This window comes from Acyrthosiphon pisum, chromosome A2 (assembly GCF_005508785.2).
Source record: "Acyrthosiphon pisum isolate AL4f chromosome A2, pea_aphid_22Mar2018_4r6ur, whole genome shotgun sequence".
Taxonomy (NCBI): domain Eukaryota; kingdom Metazoa; phylum Arthropoda; class Insecta; order Hemiptera; family Aphididae; genus Acyrthosiphon; species Acyrthosiphon pisum.
In genome coordinates this window covers 25,184,770-25,201,129 of record NC_042495.1, presented here as the reverse complement: position 1 = coordinate 25,201,129, position 16,360 = coordinate 25,184,770, and the positions used below count along the sequence as shown (strand labels likewise).

The 16,360-nt window shown below is 28.0% G+C and overlaps 3 protein-coding genes across 7 annotated transcripts in view; 1 reads left to right on the top strand and 2 right to left on the bottom strand.

Annotated features, from left to right (window-relative positions):
• LOC100161251 (kelch-like protein 2) overlaps positions 1 to 3,916 on the bottom strand; it is a 5,014-nt gene extending 1,098 nt beyond the window's left edge. Inside the window, exons 1-9 of one of the 2 annotated variants that reach the window (XM_029490942.1) lie at positions 3,672 to 3,916; positions 2,736 to 2,889; positions 2,446 to 2,674; positions 2,197 to 2,372; positions 2,028 to 2,124; positions 1,751 to 1,907; positions 1,581 to 1,669; positions 1,227 to 1,520; positions 987 to 1,130 (exon numbers count right to left, since the gene is read on the bottom strand). In XM_029490942.1, the coding sequence (XP_029346802.1) occupies positions 987 to 1,130; positions 1,227 to 1,520; positions 1,581 to 1,669; positions 1,751 to 1,907; positions 2,028 to 2,124; positions 2,197 to 2,372; positions 2,446 to 2,674; positions 2,736 to 2,848 (1,299 nt within the window). In that variant the 5' untranslated portion in view covers positions 2,849 to 2,889; positions 3,672 to 3,916. Of the gene's footprint in view, positions 1 to 986; positions 1,131 to 1,226; positions 1,521 to 1,580; positions 1,676 to 1,750; positions 1,908 to 2,027; positions 2,125 to 2,196; positions 2,373 to 2,445; positions 2,675 to 2,735; positions 2,890 to 3,671 lie in introns of both variants that reach the window. The other variant, XM_001949417.5, reaches the window with a different exon arrangement.
• Positions 3,917 to 8,418: 4,502 nt separating this feature from the next.
• LOC100575305 (kelch-like protein 2) lies at positions 8,419 to 14,400 on the bottom strand. 4 transcript variants are annotated; one of them, XM_016802546.2, is made up of 12 exons: positions 14,221 to 14,383; positions 12,645 to 12,833; positions 11,939 to 12,092; positions 11,651 to 11,879; positions 11,402 to 11,577; positions 11,233 to 11,329; positions 10,952 to 11,108; positions 10,782 to 10,876; positions 10,428 to 10,721; positions 10,188 to 10,331; positions 8,746 to 9,025; positions 8,419 to 8,660 (listed from the first exon to the last, which is right to left on the bottom strand). In XM_016802546.2, the coding sequence occupies exons 3-12, from the start codon at positions 12,049 to 12,051 to the stop codon at positions 8,473 to 8,475; spliced, it is 1,773 nt and encodes a 590-aa protein (XP_016658035.1). In that variant the 5' UTR covers positions 12,052 to 12,092; positions 12,645 to 12,833; positions 14,221 to 14,383; the 3' UTR covers positions 8,419 to 8,472. The 4 variants fall into 4 exon arrangements, with proteins under 4 accessions (XP_016658035.1, XP_016658036.1, XP_003242965.1 ...); XM_016802547.2 differs by having other exon boundaries at positions 14,252 to 14,382; XM_003242917.4 differs by lacking the exon at positions 12,645 to 12,833 and having other exon boundaries at positions 14,252 to 14,400.
• A 105-nt stretch (positions 14,401 to 14,505) lies between these two features.
• Positions 14,506 to 16,360, top strand: part of LOC100159788 (enoyl-[acyl-carrier-protein] reductase, mitochondrial) — a 9,607-nt gene continuing 7,752 nt past the window's right edge. The window contains exons 1-2 of the mRNA XM_001949298.5: positions 14,506 to 14,896; positions 14,968 to 15,201. Coding sequence (XP_001949333.1) covers positions 14,711 to 14,896; positions 14,968 to 15,201 — 420 coding nt within the window. The 5' untranslated portion in view covers positions 14,506 to 14,710. The remainder of the gene's footprint in view (positions 14,897 to 14,967; positions 15,202 to 16,360) is intronic.

Here is a 16,360-nt window from a genome sequence, read left to right as displayed (position 1 = left end):
TTTGTTGATTTCATATAATATAAAAATGGATCGCAGAATGTGTTGCTAAGCGCAATAATTCTACTGTACGTGTATAGTGACTGAACTCCTCCTAAATGGTTAGACCGATTTGAATGAATTTTTTTGTATGCATTTGCGTTTATTCATCTGATTTTAGTACGGTTAGGTCAGGTTAGGATTATGTATTAATTGATTATATCACTCCACCGTAGGTAGAATACGACAAACTTTAGAGTTCAATCATACACTAACGTACATACAGCACAGGGTCCCCAATCAACCGCAGGCAGATTATCTACCTGATAATGTACTGCTGCGCATCAGAATTTTTATTCCTGGCAACGGAAAAGTTAAGATTAATTTTGAAACCATACACTGAATATTAAATAACCAATTAAACAAAGTTTGAGTCACATATAGTTGGTACACTTAATGGGCAACGAAGAGCACGGGTTCAGCTAGTATTACATAAGTTTGAAAATCATTAGGAATTAAAACTCAATCTTGACAAAGTATCATTGAATACTTTTTTAATAAAAAATAAAAAATAATCTAGATTCAATGTTTAAAATATACATTTGATAAAGCTTAATTACTTTTATACATTTTGTATTGTAGTTTTCAAACATTTTCAAACATTAACAATGTCAATAACATATAAGTTACATAAATAAGATTATTTTTTATTATGTTTTGAATAAATCTGTTACAACAATAAAATCGTGTTTTGGTACCTTCTATAAATGGTAGATTTGTCGATCAATGACAATGAATCAGTCTTTGTTGAAATTATTAAACTACTGAATTGAGAGGGTAGATTATTATCAATTTAAAATTTAAATTTATCAATATAATTTATTTTATGTATATTAAATTCCTTGATTCTTTATTAAGAGATTTTTTTTTATATTAATCACAATTCACAATTATTATTATTCTGACAAATGTATAACCAATTTATAATCATTAAAAAAATATTAGTTTACCGCATATAAAAGATTATTCAGAACTCCAACCCCAACGTAGGATCTTGTAATAGACATATTACATATCGTACTCCATTCTTGAGTATTGTTGTCAAAAACTTCTGCATTATCTAATGCAAAATGACTATGATTACGTCCACCGACCTTAAAAGTATTATATAATTTATTGTTACAATATGTTACTTACTTTATAACAGGAATAAAAAAAAAATTAATAAATTATAATTCAACATAACTTACAGCATATAGGTAATTATTGATAACACCAACTCCAAAATCCATTCGTTCAACTAACATCTCAACACTTGGTTTCCAACCGGGTGATTCAAAAGATAAATCAAGCACTTCAACGGACCGAAGAACTCGATGACCATTATCCATACCACCCACAGCAAACACTAAATTATTTTTTACTACTGCTCCACAAGCTCTGTGACGGCTCGTAATAATTTCTGGTCCAAAATGCCATTGGTTTATTTTTGGGTCGTACCACTGTGTACACGTAGGTTCAATTCCACCAATATCTAATAAAACCTTTTAAATTTAAACAAATTAATATATTGGTAAAAGAAATAAATTTTAACAGAATCACACTTTATCTCCATATCTAGGCTTATGTCGGATGGTTCGTGGAATAAGCTTTGCATTGAATAAATGAAAATTGATTGCCTCATTTATGTAATCTTTACCTTAGCAAATTATAAATAAATATTATAAAATATAAATTAATTCACAGTTAAAGCATTTTTAAAGATAACCCTTACATTCATAACAATTCTTAATAAGAGGTTCCTCAACTACTTTTTTTAATATGTAATTCTTCGATGTTAATGGTAAACGAACGTGTTCCATTAATTGGAGTAAAACACATTTTCTTGAACCCAATTCATGTTTTACCCAACGAATTACACATTCAAATACCTAAAACAATAAATGTTAATTAATTAAATAATTAGACTACTTATAACATATAAGAAGGTTACTGCATTTTTTGCTTTGCCAATACTAGAATATAACAATAATCAATTTGGGTTTGCCTACTTTTTCTTCAGATGAAACTATAAGTTTATCACTGGAGATAAATTTAACCATTTGTTCCGATGATAAAGATAGGAATTCATCACCACCAACAACTTCTCTAAGAATCAAAATATATAAACAATAAATAAAATGTCTTTATAGAGCCAAAAGAATAAATCATATTTCATACGAAAAGTGTTGTTGAATATATAATTCTGAGCTTGTTAACAATTTCGTACGGCTGTGTAAATCAGCTATTGTGTATATACCGATACAATTTGTGGGACACAGTTGTGAATGTAAAAATTCACAACACGTCTCTGTTACTTCTTCTAACCTCAAGAGATTTGCAGCTGGAAGTAAAATCTTGAGAAATAAACAATATACAATTTAAATAATTTAGTTTTCTATAGTGAAATGAAACTTTATCTATTATTACCTGCACATTATCTTTAGTGACCATAATTTTCCCAGAATAAATAAAGTTTATCAACAGATGTAAAGCGGTTGAATCTATCTGTCTAATTACGACAAGATCATGATTCCGTTCTGAAAATTTTGTGAACATTGCATAGAAATATGGACTTGCCGATGCTAAGACTACTTTATGTGCGATTATTATTTTGTTATCGTCTGCTTTTAGTTTAATATCACATAATAACCCATCTCTAAAAACAAAACAGATTGTTACTTTTATTTATCTGGCATATACACTTACCTACAACTTACTGGCGTAATGATTGAAACACATCATATGTCTGTTCATAAGACGATTTATTATACTCGTATTTTGCATAGTTTTCACATCTTCCGGATTCTGTTTTTTGCTTTTTATTTTGCATTGTAATTGGTATATGAAGTCCGGGTTTTAGATCTCTTAAACCTAAAAACAGTGCATTTCAAAATCAATTATAAACATTTTTAATAATCTTCTATGAAATTAAAAGTAATATCAAAAACAAAATTTCAGTTCAAAATTCAACAGTAACCATCAATAATATTGATAATCTTTAATTTCGTTTTCTTTTATCGTTTCATAGTCACACGTATTGACTATTATAATGGGAATATTATGATCTTTCAAGTATTGCTGGCTCATAGGTAGAAATCTTAATTAAAACAATAAATAGTGAAAATGTATAGGTAATTTAAATAAATTTAAATAATGTTTACATTATATCACAACACTAAATCACATTCAAAAAGATAAAACAGTTAATTTTCAATCATAAAAAAATATAAAAAATAATAAAAATGATAAAATCAATACATTGTTTTGAATTTAAACCAGAAAAATTTAATATCAACAAGCAAACTTGATATTAAAATCAAAAATTTTCATTTAAATTTAATACCTGCAGTAGAAAAACACATTCTTATATTCGTATTAATAAGTATCAATAAAATAATATTAAGATGGTAAAAACATAGCGATTATTGCCCAAAAATATTATGCTAAATGCCTATCGTATTACCATGGTATTAGGTACACTAAAATATCATGTTTTAGTTCAACTATTAGTGCAAGACCATGAAACGATATTTTTGAACGGTGGCACATTAAAAATTCGGTATTAGTGCACTAAAGTTGTCGATAACTCATTAGAGTAGGTACCACCTAGCTACCTAGCACACTATACGTGATTATAGCATACGTCTACTTACAGCTAATATTGTTTTTCTAGTGAAAACGTAGTTTAAATGTAGGTATACAGCATTGGAATATCTGCTGAATTTGAACGAGGTAGGTACATCAAAGTCTGGAAATTATGGAGCACAGCCAAGTAAATTTGTCGAGTAAATATTATGATTTATAAACTAACGCCGATTATATTTTATCTCAGACAATTCTCAGTCCGTTGTCCGTGTCTACCACGGTCTTAGAAGATATCTTCTAAGACCGTGGTGTCTACGATAAAAAATGATAACATAATCTGTGATAATTTGATGATTATGCTAAACTGATATCGGTTATCACACGTTTGCTGCGCCAGAATCACGATTAAAGATATAATGGTTGCCCAAGAGCATGGATTAGTAAGGCTCTACATAGAATGGGTATGCTATGCCACCATTTTGCGACTCATTTATCAATGATAAAATGATAAAATAAAGAGGGAGAAATTCAAATTCACATAACATTATTAGTCGCAAAATGGCGGCGTAGCATACCTGTATCTATAGTGCCCTAGGATTAGTCGTCTTTAATATTACTTACATGATAAGAACAATTCTGCAGCGCTCTATAACAGCAGTGGAATATTTATGTACTATTGTACTATATTAATTTAATAATATTAGGTACATCGTTTTCGCAATTTACAATAATAAGCCATAAATAAGCCAATAAAATCCTAAAGCTTTCTCCCATTTAACTTTCAAGGAAATTTCCTTAGGTACTCCAAACGTACTGGGGTTTAAATCTTTATAAGAGCAGAAAGATAAACAACACTTCATTATTTTCTTTGTAAAACACAATACCTATTATAATGTAAAAATACTTAAAAAATGTGCATGAATTAATTATTTTTAAAATTATAAAAATAATAATCACAATTAAAAATTAAAATATAAATTTATATAATATTTATATTTTTATTATTAATGGGTTATCACGAATAGAGAGCGCACTAAGTTAGTTCCACAGCTGATTCTGAAAGTGATTTCCATTGCCATGTGATATCGCTTGTGACATAGCCCGTCGGGCAACCATTATATCTTTAATCGTGGCCAGAATACGCCGATTCTCCGACTGCCGGCCGGGTTAGTTGGAATTTTTCATATATTTGCGCATTGACCGCTTCATTCTACTTAGTAGAAGTCGAAAAGTAAATATTTTAAAAATTCGATATTCGATCCTGACTGTCGACGATCCACGTTAAAAAAACAACGTTTTTATTAAAAAAATCATATTTTCTTAAGTTTTTAGTTTTTTGAATAGCAGCGTAGAGTTTTAATTTAATTTACCAAAGCAGAATATTTTCCTAAGTATTTTGATACATAAAAATCGAATTTAGTTTATGAGTTATAATATGTATTTAAAGTTTAGATAGGCGGAGTAGTTGACAAACATTTTGCGGGATTCCCTATACCACTCCACTCCGCCCATCTAAACTTTAAATATATATTTTTATAACTCATAAACCATTCACCCAAATTCGATTTTTATGAATCACACTGTAGATATATAATGAGCAATGAGTTTTCTGTAATTGTTTATGTTTTTCACTCAAAGCTCAAGGTTTGCTCAATATTACTACCTGGACATTTTTTGTGAACAAATTAGTGCAAATGTATTTTTGACTGCTATTGTAACAATTTTCACTCATTTTGACCCAACAAATACAATTTTATTGACATTTATAGAAAAAAAAACTAAAAAAATTGAAAATGTCCGTAAACAAATCGAAACGAGTCAATACATTTTGAAAATATTATCAAGCAGGTACCTATAGGAATTGATGAAATAAACATATTATGATGTAAATTTCAAGTGTTTATAATTATTTGTTTTCGAATATTACAACAAAATATTATGAAAATCGCTACTTGAGGCATCGATTGAATATCCAATGTGAACTTCAAAGTGTTCAAACGCTCTTAAATATTTAATTTGAATTTATACACACATTTTTTTTTTTTTTTTTGAGAAAGTTAGGTAGATAACATTGGAAGAAATCTTGTTTTACATTTTAAAATCTCAGATAGATTGACGAAACGAATAAATTTATGTTGATATTTATAGAAAAAAAAACTAGAAAAAAATTGGAAACTCAATTTGTCCGTAAGGAACTCAAAACAAGTCAAAATGTGTACAGAAAATGCTAATATAAACATTCAGTAAAAATTGCAAGTACCTACCTACATTAGGTACCTATGTCCTTACCAAAATTGATTTTGTCAAAAACCAATTTTGCGCGAAAATTCCCGTTTTTTCTTAGTATTAATTTTGGTTTTACCTGCACTTTCGAAAACTATTGGGAATCAGTGGCGTCATTTCAGTTTTCAACAAAGGAGGACAAAGACTTAGACGGGTCTGAATGAGTAAAAAAAAAAACACTCCCTTATTCGCTCACAAAAACATAATATCTATTTACATTTTTTTTATGGTAGGTACCTATCCTTAGCTAGGTAATATCAATTTAAATCAGATATTTTATAAAAACAATCGTATAGGACATAGGTACCTAGGTAACTTTATTAATTAAAAGTCTACAAACTATTATAGCAATATTTATTGATAAACAAAAAATTTAATAGTTTATTAGAGGATTCGTTCATTTTTGAAAATATATAATAATTCCATCATCTATAAATCAATTTTACCTGATTCATCACTGATAGCATAATATACGATATATTTACAAATCAATATTATTTTAAATTATGATATTTATTTATTTTTTTTATTGCTTGCTTACTGGTTCATGTTACTTCTGTTTACTAAACATACCAGAAATTGTTATCGATTCTCGAGCGGTTTGCGGTAATTTTATATTTTTAGCTGCATGACCCATTTATTTTTTTTCAAGTCATAATATATTGACCAAATTAAAGGATTAATGTAAGCACGCGTCACGAAAAAAATAGATTTGAATTTAGTTAGAACAGCGGCCCTCGGATAATGAAAAAAAAAACCGATATTAAGGTCCATAGGAAGGACCAAAGGCCTTGCCAGTTTGTTTGATTTGCCACCAGACAGTACCTGCTTTTAATGTTTTCAATATTAAACTTTATTACGAGACTTCACATAAATCAATTTCCGAAAAATGTCCAGTAATTTGTGATCTTCATAAGTAAAAACTTGTAAACCTGCATGAAAATTGTGCACGCATCATACACCAAATTGCATACAGTCAGTTGAGAGCAAGACTTGCCATTTTTCAATATAATTTTAACCCAATTCTCTATTTATATTACCTACATTTATTATTAATTTGTATTTAATTTTAATTTAATTTACTTAATTAGGTTATCAGGTCACTAGGTCACTATGTTACTTCTGCATTATACAATTATACTATAATAAGTTAAGAATATTTGCTTTGAATTTTGATGGCCCCCGAAAATTTTCAAAATTCCCCATGTGGCCCTCCAAAAATATTAAATGGTGACCCCTGAGATAGAATATGGTACTCGGCTAAATATTAACACAATGTGCAGAATAGTCGAATAGTATACAATTTACGACTGTCGCGAGTTAACTGAAGCTTAGGATCAGTGATAATAGTAATAGGACTATTAGGTATAAGTGCTAAAGTGTCAGTCGGTTGTCGTTTTTAGAATTTGTATCAATTTCAGATTTTAGAAATAAAACTATACGGGATTACGATACTAATTATTATTATTGTTGTGCACAATATTATGTTCCTTTTCCTTCGCAAAACACACTCGGACAAACAAACATACATAAATACATACCTGATACTCACATACAATGTGTACGTCCCCGCATACGTCTAAATATAAATATATTCCAGCTAATGATAAATGTTTTATTGTGACAATAATTTCTTAGTAGGTACATAGTACAATGTTACATAGTATAATTTATAACTTTTTAAGAACTAATAATCGTTCGTATTATGAATTAGCTACCACTAAATAATTCAAAAATAATGAACGATCTCATTTGAATAACAGAAGCTATTATTATAAGTTAATTTCTTTTACTACTACTAATACTGTTGGTTAGATTAAATTATTGACAAAGAAATTGTGTGTATAAATTATGATATAGGTACAAAGTTTCAAGTAATCATAAATATTATTTTTAAATTAAATAAAAGGTTGACAAGTGTTATATCTGAATACAATGATAAGCCGTTGTATACAAAAAACAATCCTTATAATATTATTATTTTTTATTTGTTGCTATGGTGATAGACAAATCATCTAAAACTACTAGGGATTTTCAATTTTGACCTCCCAAAAGTACCAAATAGGTTCACTCTACCATCAGAAAAGACTCTGTCTCAAAAATCGAAGAATGCTTAATATCCGAAATGTTGCCGACAGACAGAAAAAAAACACACACACATCATTGTAAATCCAATATATTCTTATGCTCCGCTCAGAATCTAAAAATAACTAAAATCGTCATTCTCAATTTAATTACCTCTTTAATTTCATCCGAATTTGAACTAAAATATCTATAAATAAAATTGTGTTTAGGTATATATTTGTTTAGCTATAATTTTTGGTTCCGGTATTAACTACTCATGATAAAAAACTTAAATGTTTATTTCTTAGCAACAGATAATTTAAATACAAATAAACATACTAATACATTTTTAGCTAGGTACAAATCATTATTTGCAAATTTTTGTTATAATGACAAAAATAATACAAAAACATTTAATAAAACATTCAATAACTAAAAAATAAACAAAAAATCAATTAAAATACTATAATACAATATAAGCAAACACTTATATTATATTTTATCAAAACAAAATTTATAATGCTAACAAGTTTTAAAAAATCCAGTCCTATTAATGGCTACTACTCCTCTTGAATGCTGCTTAGTATTCCTTAATGGTGCGACTATGGTCCAGGTATTAGTTTTTGGGTTGTAACATTCTACAGCATTCAAATTAGTACTTAAGTCTTCTCCTCCAACGACGTACAATAAACCGTCTAATGCAACTACTCCTAAATTTATAATTAAGTTTATTTCAATATTTTTTTTAAAAAAATGTTTCATGCAATAATTATGAATTATTCTATGATAAGTTACCTGCACATTGTCGAGGCAAATGCATGTCCCCAATAGGTGTCCAAATACCTGTACTTGGTCTATATGCTTCAACACTATTCAATAATTTATTTCCATCATAACCTCCCACAGCATACAGCACGCCGTCTAAAACTCCTACACCAGCACTACTGCGATGTTCACACATTTTTGCGACTTCTGTCCATTTGTTAAGACTGGGATGATAACATTCAACAGTGTTTACAGTGTTTACAATGTTAATACAAGTGTCCTCCCATAATGCATGATTAAAACCTCCTACCTACAAAATTGAATTAATACATGTTGAACAGTAGAAACATAATTGCATAGCGTTTAAATGAAAGTTATTGAGTACATATAAAGTTAAATAAATACAATACTATTAGTTATTAATAAGCTTATCAAATTAAATATTACATAAGTTTCAAAATCATTAGGAATTTAAACTCAATCTTGACAAAGTATCATTGAATACTTTTTTAATAAAAACTAAAAATATAATCTATATTGAACGTTTAAAATATACATTTGATAAAGTTTAATTACTTTAATACATTTTGTATATTGTATTGTAGTTTTCAAACATTTTCAAACATTAACAATATCAATAACATATAAGTTACATAAATAAGATTATTTTTTTATTATGTTTTGAATAAATCTGTTACAACAATGAAATCAAATTTGGTACCTTCTATATAGGGTAGATTTGTCGATCAATGACAATGAATCAGTCTCTGTTGAAATTATTAAATCATTGAATTGAGAGGGTAGATAACTGAATGTATTTTATATTAGTATATTATTTATTAATTATTGTTAATTTAAAATTTTATTTTATCAATATAATTTATTTTATATACAGTATGTAACAGAAAGAACTGACCAAAAAAAAAAAAAAAATTATGCTATACTTAAACTTATGATAAAAATTGATAAAATTATATGATTAATAAATAGTTTTAGAAATATTCTCATTTTAGCAAATTTCCAAAAATAATATTTTTAAAAAAGTTATAGCGTTCCAAATTAATTTAATCAAAAAAATACTGATATTTAAAAAAATTCTAAAATATAAACTACTTGATTTAGATAAATGTTTTTACCATCCAAATAGTTCTTATAATCAGATTCGCAAATTGGCTATTTTGAATTTAATCAAAAAAATTAAAACAAATTTAAAATTTTTCATTTTTGGTATTAAAAAATAAAAAATAATTTTTTTTTTTATTACACGTGTAGCGCAAGTGGCTATAAATTATCTATCAAAAAAAAAATTTTAAAATATTGATTAAAACAAAAGTTTTTCCAAAAGTCAGTTCTATCTGTTACACCCTGTATATATTAAGTTCCTTGATTCTTATCAGGAGATACTTTTTTTATTTCAATCAAGATTATTATTGTGACAAATTTATAAGAAATTTAAAATAATAATAGTTTACCGCAAATAAAAGATTATTCAGGACTCCAACCCCAACGTGGGATCTTGTAATAGACATATTACATATCATACGCCATTCTTGAGTATTGTTGTTAAAAACTTCTGCATTATCTAATGCCAAATGACTACGATTACGTCCACCGACCTTAAAAGTATTGTATAATTTATTGTTACAATATGTTACCTACTTTTTAACAGAAATAACAAAAAAATTAACAAATTATAATTCAAAATTGCTTACGGCATATAGGTAATTATTGATAACACCAACTCCAAAATCCATTCGTTCAACTAACATCTCAACACTTGGCTTCCAACAGAGTGAATCAGAAGATACATCAAGCACTTCAACAGACCGAAGACATTGTCGTTCATCGTCCATACCACCCACAGCAAACACCAAATTATCTTTCACTAATGCTGCACAAGATCTGTGACGGCTTGTAATAATTTCTGGTCCAAAATTCCATTGGTCCATTTTTGGGTCGTACCATTCTGTACACTTAGGTTCAATTCCACCGATATCTAATAAAACCTGTTATATTTAAACTAATTTATAGACTGGAAAAAGAAATAAATTATAACAGAATTATACTTTATCTCCATATCTAGGCTTATGTCGGATGTTTATCGGAATAAGCTCTGAATTGAACATATGAAAATTTAATGCCTCATTTATGTGCTTTTTACCTTAGCAAATTATAAATATATATTTTAAAATATAAATTAATTCACATTAAAAGCATATTTAAAGAAAAACTTTACATTCATAACAATTCTTAATAAGAGGTTCCTCAACTACTTTATTTAATATGTAATTCTTCGATGTTAATGGTAACCGTACGTGTTCCATTAATTGGGGTAAAACACATTTTCTTGAACCCAATTCATGTTTTACCCAACGAATTACACTTTCAAATACCTAAAACAATAAACATATTAATTAAATAATTAGAGTACATATACCATATAAGAAGGTTACTGCATTTTTCTTTTGCAAATACTAGAGTCTAGAATATAACAATAATCAATTTTGGTTTGCCTACTTTTTCTTCAGATGAAACTATAAGTTTATCACTAGAGATCAATTTAACCACTTGTTCTGATGATAAAGATAGGAATTCATCTCCACCAACAACTTCTCTAAGAATCAAAGTATAATAATAATAAATAAAATGTCCTTATAGAATCAAAAGAATAAATCATATTTCATACAAAAAGTGTTGTTGAATATATAATTCTGAACTTGTTAACAATTTTGTACGGCTATGTAAATCAGCTATTGTGTATATACCGATACAATTTGTGGGACACAGTTGTGACTGTAAAAATTCACAACACACCTCTGTTACTTCTTCTAACTGCAAGAGATTTGCAGCTGGTAGTAAAATCTTTAGAAATAAACAATATACAATTTAAATAATTTAGTTTTCTATAGTGAAATCAAACTTTATCTATTATTACCTGAACATTATCTTTAGTGACCACAATTTTTCCCGAATAAATAAAGTTTATCAACAGATGTAAAGCAGTTGAATCTATCTGTCTAATTACGACAAGATCATGATTCTGTTCTGAAAATTTTGTGAACATGGCATAGAAATATGGACTTGCCGATGCTAAAACTACTTTATGTGCGATTATTATTTTGTTATCGTCTGCTTTTAGTTTAATATCACATAATAACCCATCTCTAAAAACAACAAATTGTTTGTTATATTTATCTGGCATATACACTTACCTACAACTTACTGGCGTAATAATTGAAACACATCATATGTCTGTTCATAAGACGATTTTTTATACTCGTATTTTGCGTAGTTTTCACATCTTCCGGATTCTGTTTTTTGCTTTTTATTTTGCATTGTAATTGGTAAATAAAGTCCGGGTTTTGGAGCTCTTAAATCTAAAAACAGTGCATTTCAATATCAATTATAAAAATCGTTAATAATCTTCCATGAAATTAAAAGTAATATCAAAAACAAAATTTCAGTTCAAAATTCAACAGAAACCATCAATAATATTGATAATCTTTAATTTTGTAATCTTTTATCATTTCATAGTCATGCGTATTGACTATTATAATGGGAATATTATGATCTTTCAAGTATTGCCGGCTCATAGGTAGAAATCTTAATTAAAACAATAAATAGTGAAAATGTATAGGTAATTTAAATAAATTTAAATTATGTTTAACACTAAATCACATTCAAAAAGATAAAACAGTTAATTTTCAATCATATAAAAATATAAAAATAATCAAATCAATAAATTATTTCAAATTTAAACCAGAAAAATTTAATATCAATACGCACACTTGAAATTAAAATCAAAAATTTTCAATTAAATTTAATACCTGCAGTAAAAAAACACATTCTTATATTCGTATTAATAAGTATTAATAAAATAATATTAAGATGGTAAAAATACAGCGATTATCGCCCAAAAAATACAATACCTGAAAAATAGTGCGAGTTGTGCAAACGAGACGGTTCGGTGGTATTCAGCGTTTTACTAACCAATTATTAATGAGCAAATAATATAATGTAATTTAACACACACAATTTATACCAGAATAATAATAATTCAGCAAAGACGAAAAACTTGAAATTGTAATACATTGGTCCTCATCATGCGTTTTTGTTATCTAGTGGAAATTAAAACAAAGTTGAGCGTAAATCCACATATAGTTTTTATGAATGTCTGAAGTTAAAATGCTGACAAAATTCATTAAAATCACGAAAATAAGCAAATTAATTCGAGTTATAAATTCAAGCAAATTGTTCTATGAATATATATGATTTGAAACTTTCAAAATTACTTTTAAATACTCCTACATTTAACAAAAAAAAAAAGAATGTACTTGAAAGACAAATTCAATTTTTACGAGTTTTAAGTTAGACATTGGATATTCACCCTTAATATAGCAAATTCTCATACAATTTTCTTATTTTGTTGTTATTCAAAGACCGAGTAGGTACTTGACATTTTCATTTAATGATAATCTTATAATTTTCTATACCTACATTATTATTTATTACCTTTTAAAAATATGTTGACTTGTATTGAGGTATTTATAGACATTTAAAATATTCAATTTTTTTAGTTTTTTAATACATAAATTTTAATAAAAATGTAATCGTTGAGTGAAAAAGCTTGAAAAGTTATCACAAAGTTTCATATTAGTTGTTAAAATAGCAGTTGATAAATATTAAAGATCCATAAGCAAGTTTTTTTTAAGTAGGTATTTTAAGTTCAAATATTGACTACATTTATCAAAATCTTGAAAATTTTCAAATTGATTGTACTTAGTTGAAAAATTATAAAATGTTTAAATTTAAAAGGATTAAAAATTTAAAACAAGGATTCTCGTAAATAGTTCATACTTTAACCAAAAAATATAAAAATAAAAACTCGAGTTATTTTTTACAGACATTTTAAGTTTGGAAGAAATTACATTTTAAACCCGAAATTAAAAATTTTAGTTATTTTGTTGTAATTTAAAAATGTTATTCGTGGGTAGATGACACTTTTGGAGTATATTTTTATATATTATACAAACAATAATATTTTCAATTGCAATTTTGTTGTAAAATTAATTTAACCTAGGTACAGTTGTACTCATACCTAATAGTAAAACAAATTACTTTATTCAAAATAATATTAGCTATCATCAAATATACTTACCCACTTACCGTCTTCGCTCAGAATCGTTTTTTGTAGGTATAAAATAATTGTATCTATATCATTTAATTCAAATTTAACACCATCTATTGCGGTGATTCACTTGTAACCATCTACTGCCTACTGTACAGCCAATAGTGACACCCACTTACCCGTTTCTTTTACTTGTATTTGTAGGTGTGTAATATAAAAAAATATATTATTGGTTACTAAATTATTGTGTATCATGGTTGGCGGGTGGGTAGTTAAATTCAAAATTGAATACACCTTTATTTTGTTTGACAGCCGCCACTGTATTAGAGTAGGTACCACCTATCTACCTACTACACTATAGCATACGTACTACTTACAGCTTATATTGTTTTTCTTGTGAAAACGTACTTTAAATGTATGTGCACAACATTAGAACATCTCTTGAATTTGAACGAGCACGGCGAAGTAAATAATATTATGTTGAGAGTTGAGACGTTGAGTAAACAATATTATGATTTCTTAACTAAAGCCGATTATATTTTATCTCAAACAATTCTCGTTGTCAAGTCCGTTGTCCGCATAGATAATAATATGACAATAATATAATCTGTGATAATATGATGATTGTGCTGAACTGATATCGGTTATCACACGTTTGTGATAACCAGAATACGCCGAGTCGCCGACTGCCGCCGAGTTAGCTGGAATTTTTCATTTATTTGCGCATTAACGGCCTCATGTACAAGTAAAAGTCGAAAAGTAAATATTGAAAAATTTGATATTCGATCCGGACTGTCGACGATCCACGTCGTGGGTTTCAGGTAACCTACCTGGTTATAATATTTATAGTCTCGTCAGGGAATTGCCATGTTCCACAGAATATTTCGATTGAGCAGTTCGGTCGGCCAAACCACAGTCTCGCGATCTCTCGTCGCCAAACACCATCATCGTGACATGCACTGTCGCAAAATCGTGTACGAAGAATATGGCGATCCCATGAAAGTCGTAAGTCTCGTAGAGCAAACGCTACCCGACAAACTCGACGACGAACAGGTACCTATGATGCTACCGATAGTCTTTACACAAACAACTTGATATTATATTTACTTGTGTTAATTCCTAAGGTCTTGGTGAAAATGATTGTTGCGCCAGTCAATCCTGCCGACATTAACACTATTCAAGGTGTTTATCCCGTGAAACCGCCGTTGCCTGCTACTGGGGGCTATGAAGGAATTGGGGACGTATTGGCAGTAGGATCGGGCGTTAAAAATCTCTGCCCTGGCGATCGAGTTATACCAGTCGGTGCTATGGGTACTTGGTGTACAGCTGGCGTGTTCGATTCTAAACTTCTAAGAAAAGTTAGTAGTGTAATATTATAATGTAACATATTAATATATTTTAAAATATGTTTATTTCGATTGACTTGTAATGTTACAAAAATAAATACAACAAAAATCATCATATTATTTAGGGTGATTCACAAAACATGCTCATCCCCATTTTTCCTTTAAAAATAAATTTATTCAAATTCTTATTGGAATTTTTAAATATACTTAGGTATTTTATGTATTTTATAATTTTTGAGATTTTTAGTACTACTTAAAGAGTGCCCTGTACTGACACAAACTTCTGTTTTTCAAATGACAACCCCCAGTAATGAGTTGTTGTAATTAGTAAACAAACAGCAAATTATTTAGCAGATAATTTTTCTGAAAATATTGACGTATAAAATCAAAATTTTTGAACAGGAAGTTTTTGAGTTATTTAATTTTGTATATTAAAGATAATGGTTTTGAAAGATATGGCGGCTATAGTATTTTAAACATGTTAGTAATTTTATCAATATTTATAATTTATAAAAATGGCCCAAATAGCTATAATAAATACCAGATATTAAAATTTAATATATTATGTATTCGTGTAAAACCATTTTTAAGGAGACTGTTATCAGTATCAGCCAGACCCACCAAAGGCCCATGAATCAGTTTTTTTTAAGGAGACCCATATTGAAATACAAAATTGACTTGACATTTTGGTAAAAGAATGCTGACTACCTTTTTTCCTTTAAAAATACATTTATTCAAATTTTGATTTTTAAAATTTTTAAGTACTTATTCCTAAAGACAATATATTAAAATTCCTTATATTTTTTGTGCTACTATTAAAGAGTGCCCATATTTGTGGCAATACAAACTTCTATTTTTTCTAATGAGAATCTCCTATTTTACTAATTATTTAGCAGATGATGTTCTTGTAAATGTAGATGTATTTAAATCAAAATTCTAATAAGTAGTTGCTGAATTATTGAAATGGTTATATTAAGGATAATAATTCTTAAACATGGTTTTACAATAAAAAACTTTAAGTACCTATAAGTAATATAATAAATTATATACTATAAGTAATATTAGATGTAGTACATATATTCACTATTCAGTATACCTACTTAAGAGGACGTTATACCCGCATGTGTTGTCTCCGTCTTACAGTGCGTAACATAGCAAATTCTACGCTCAG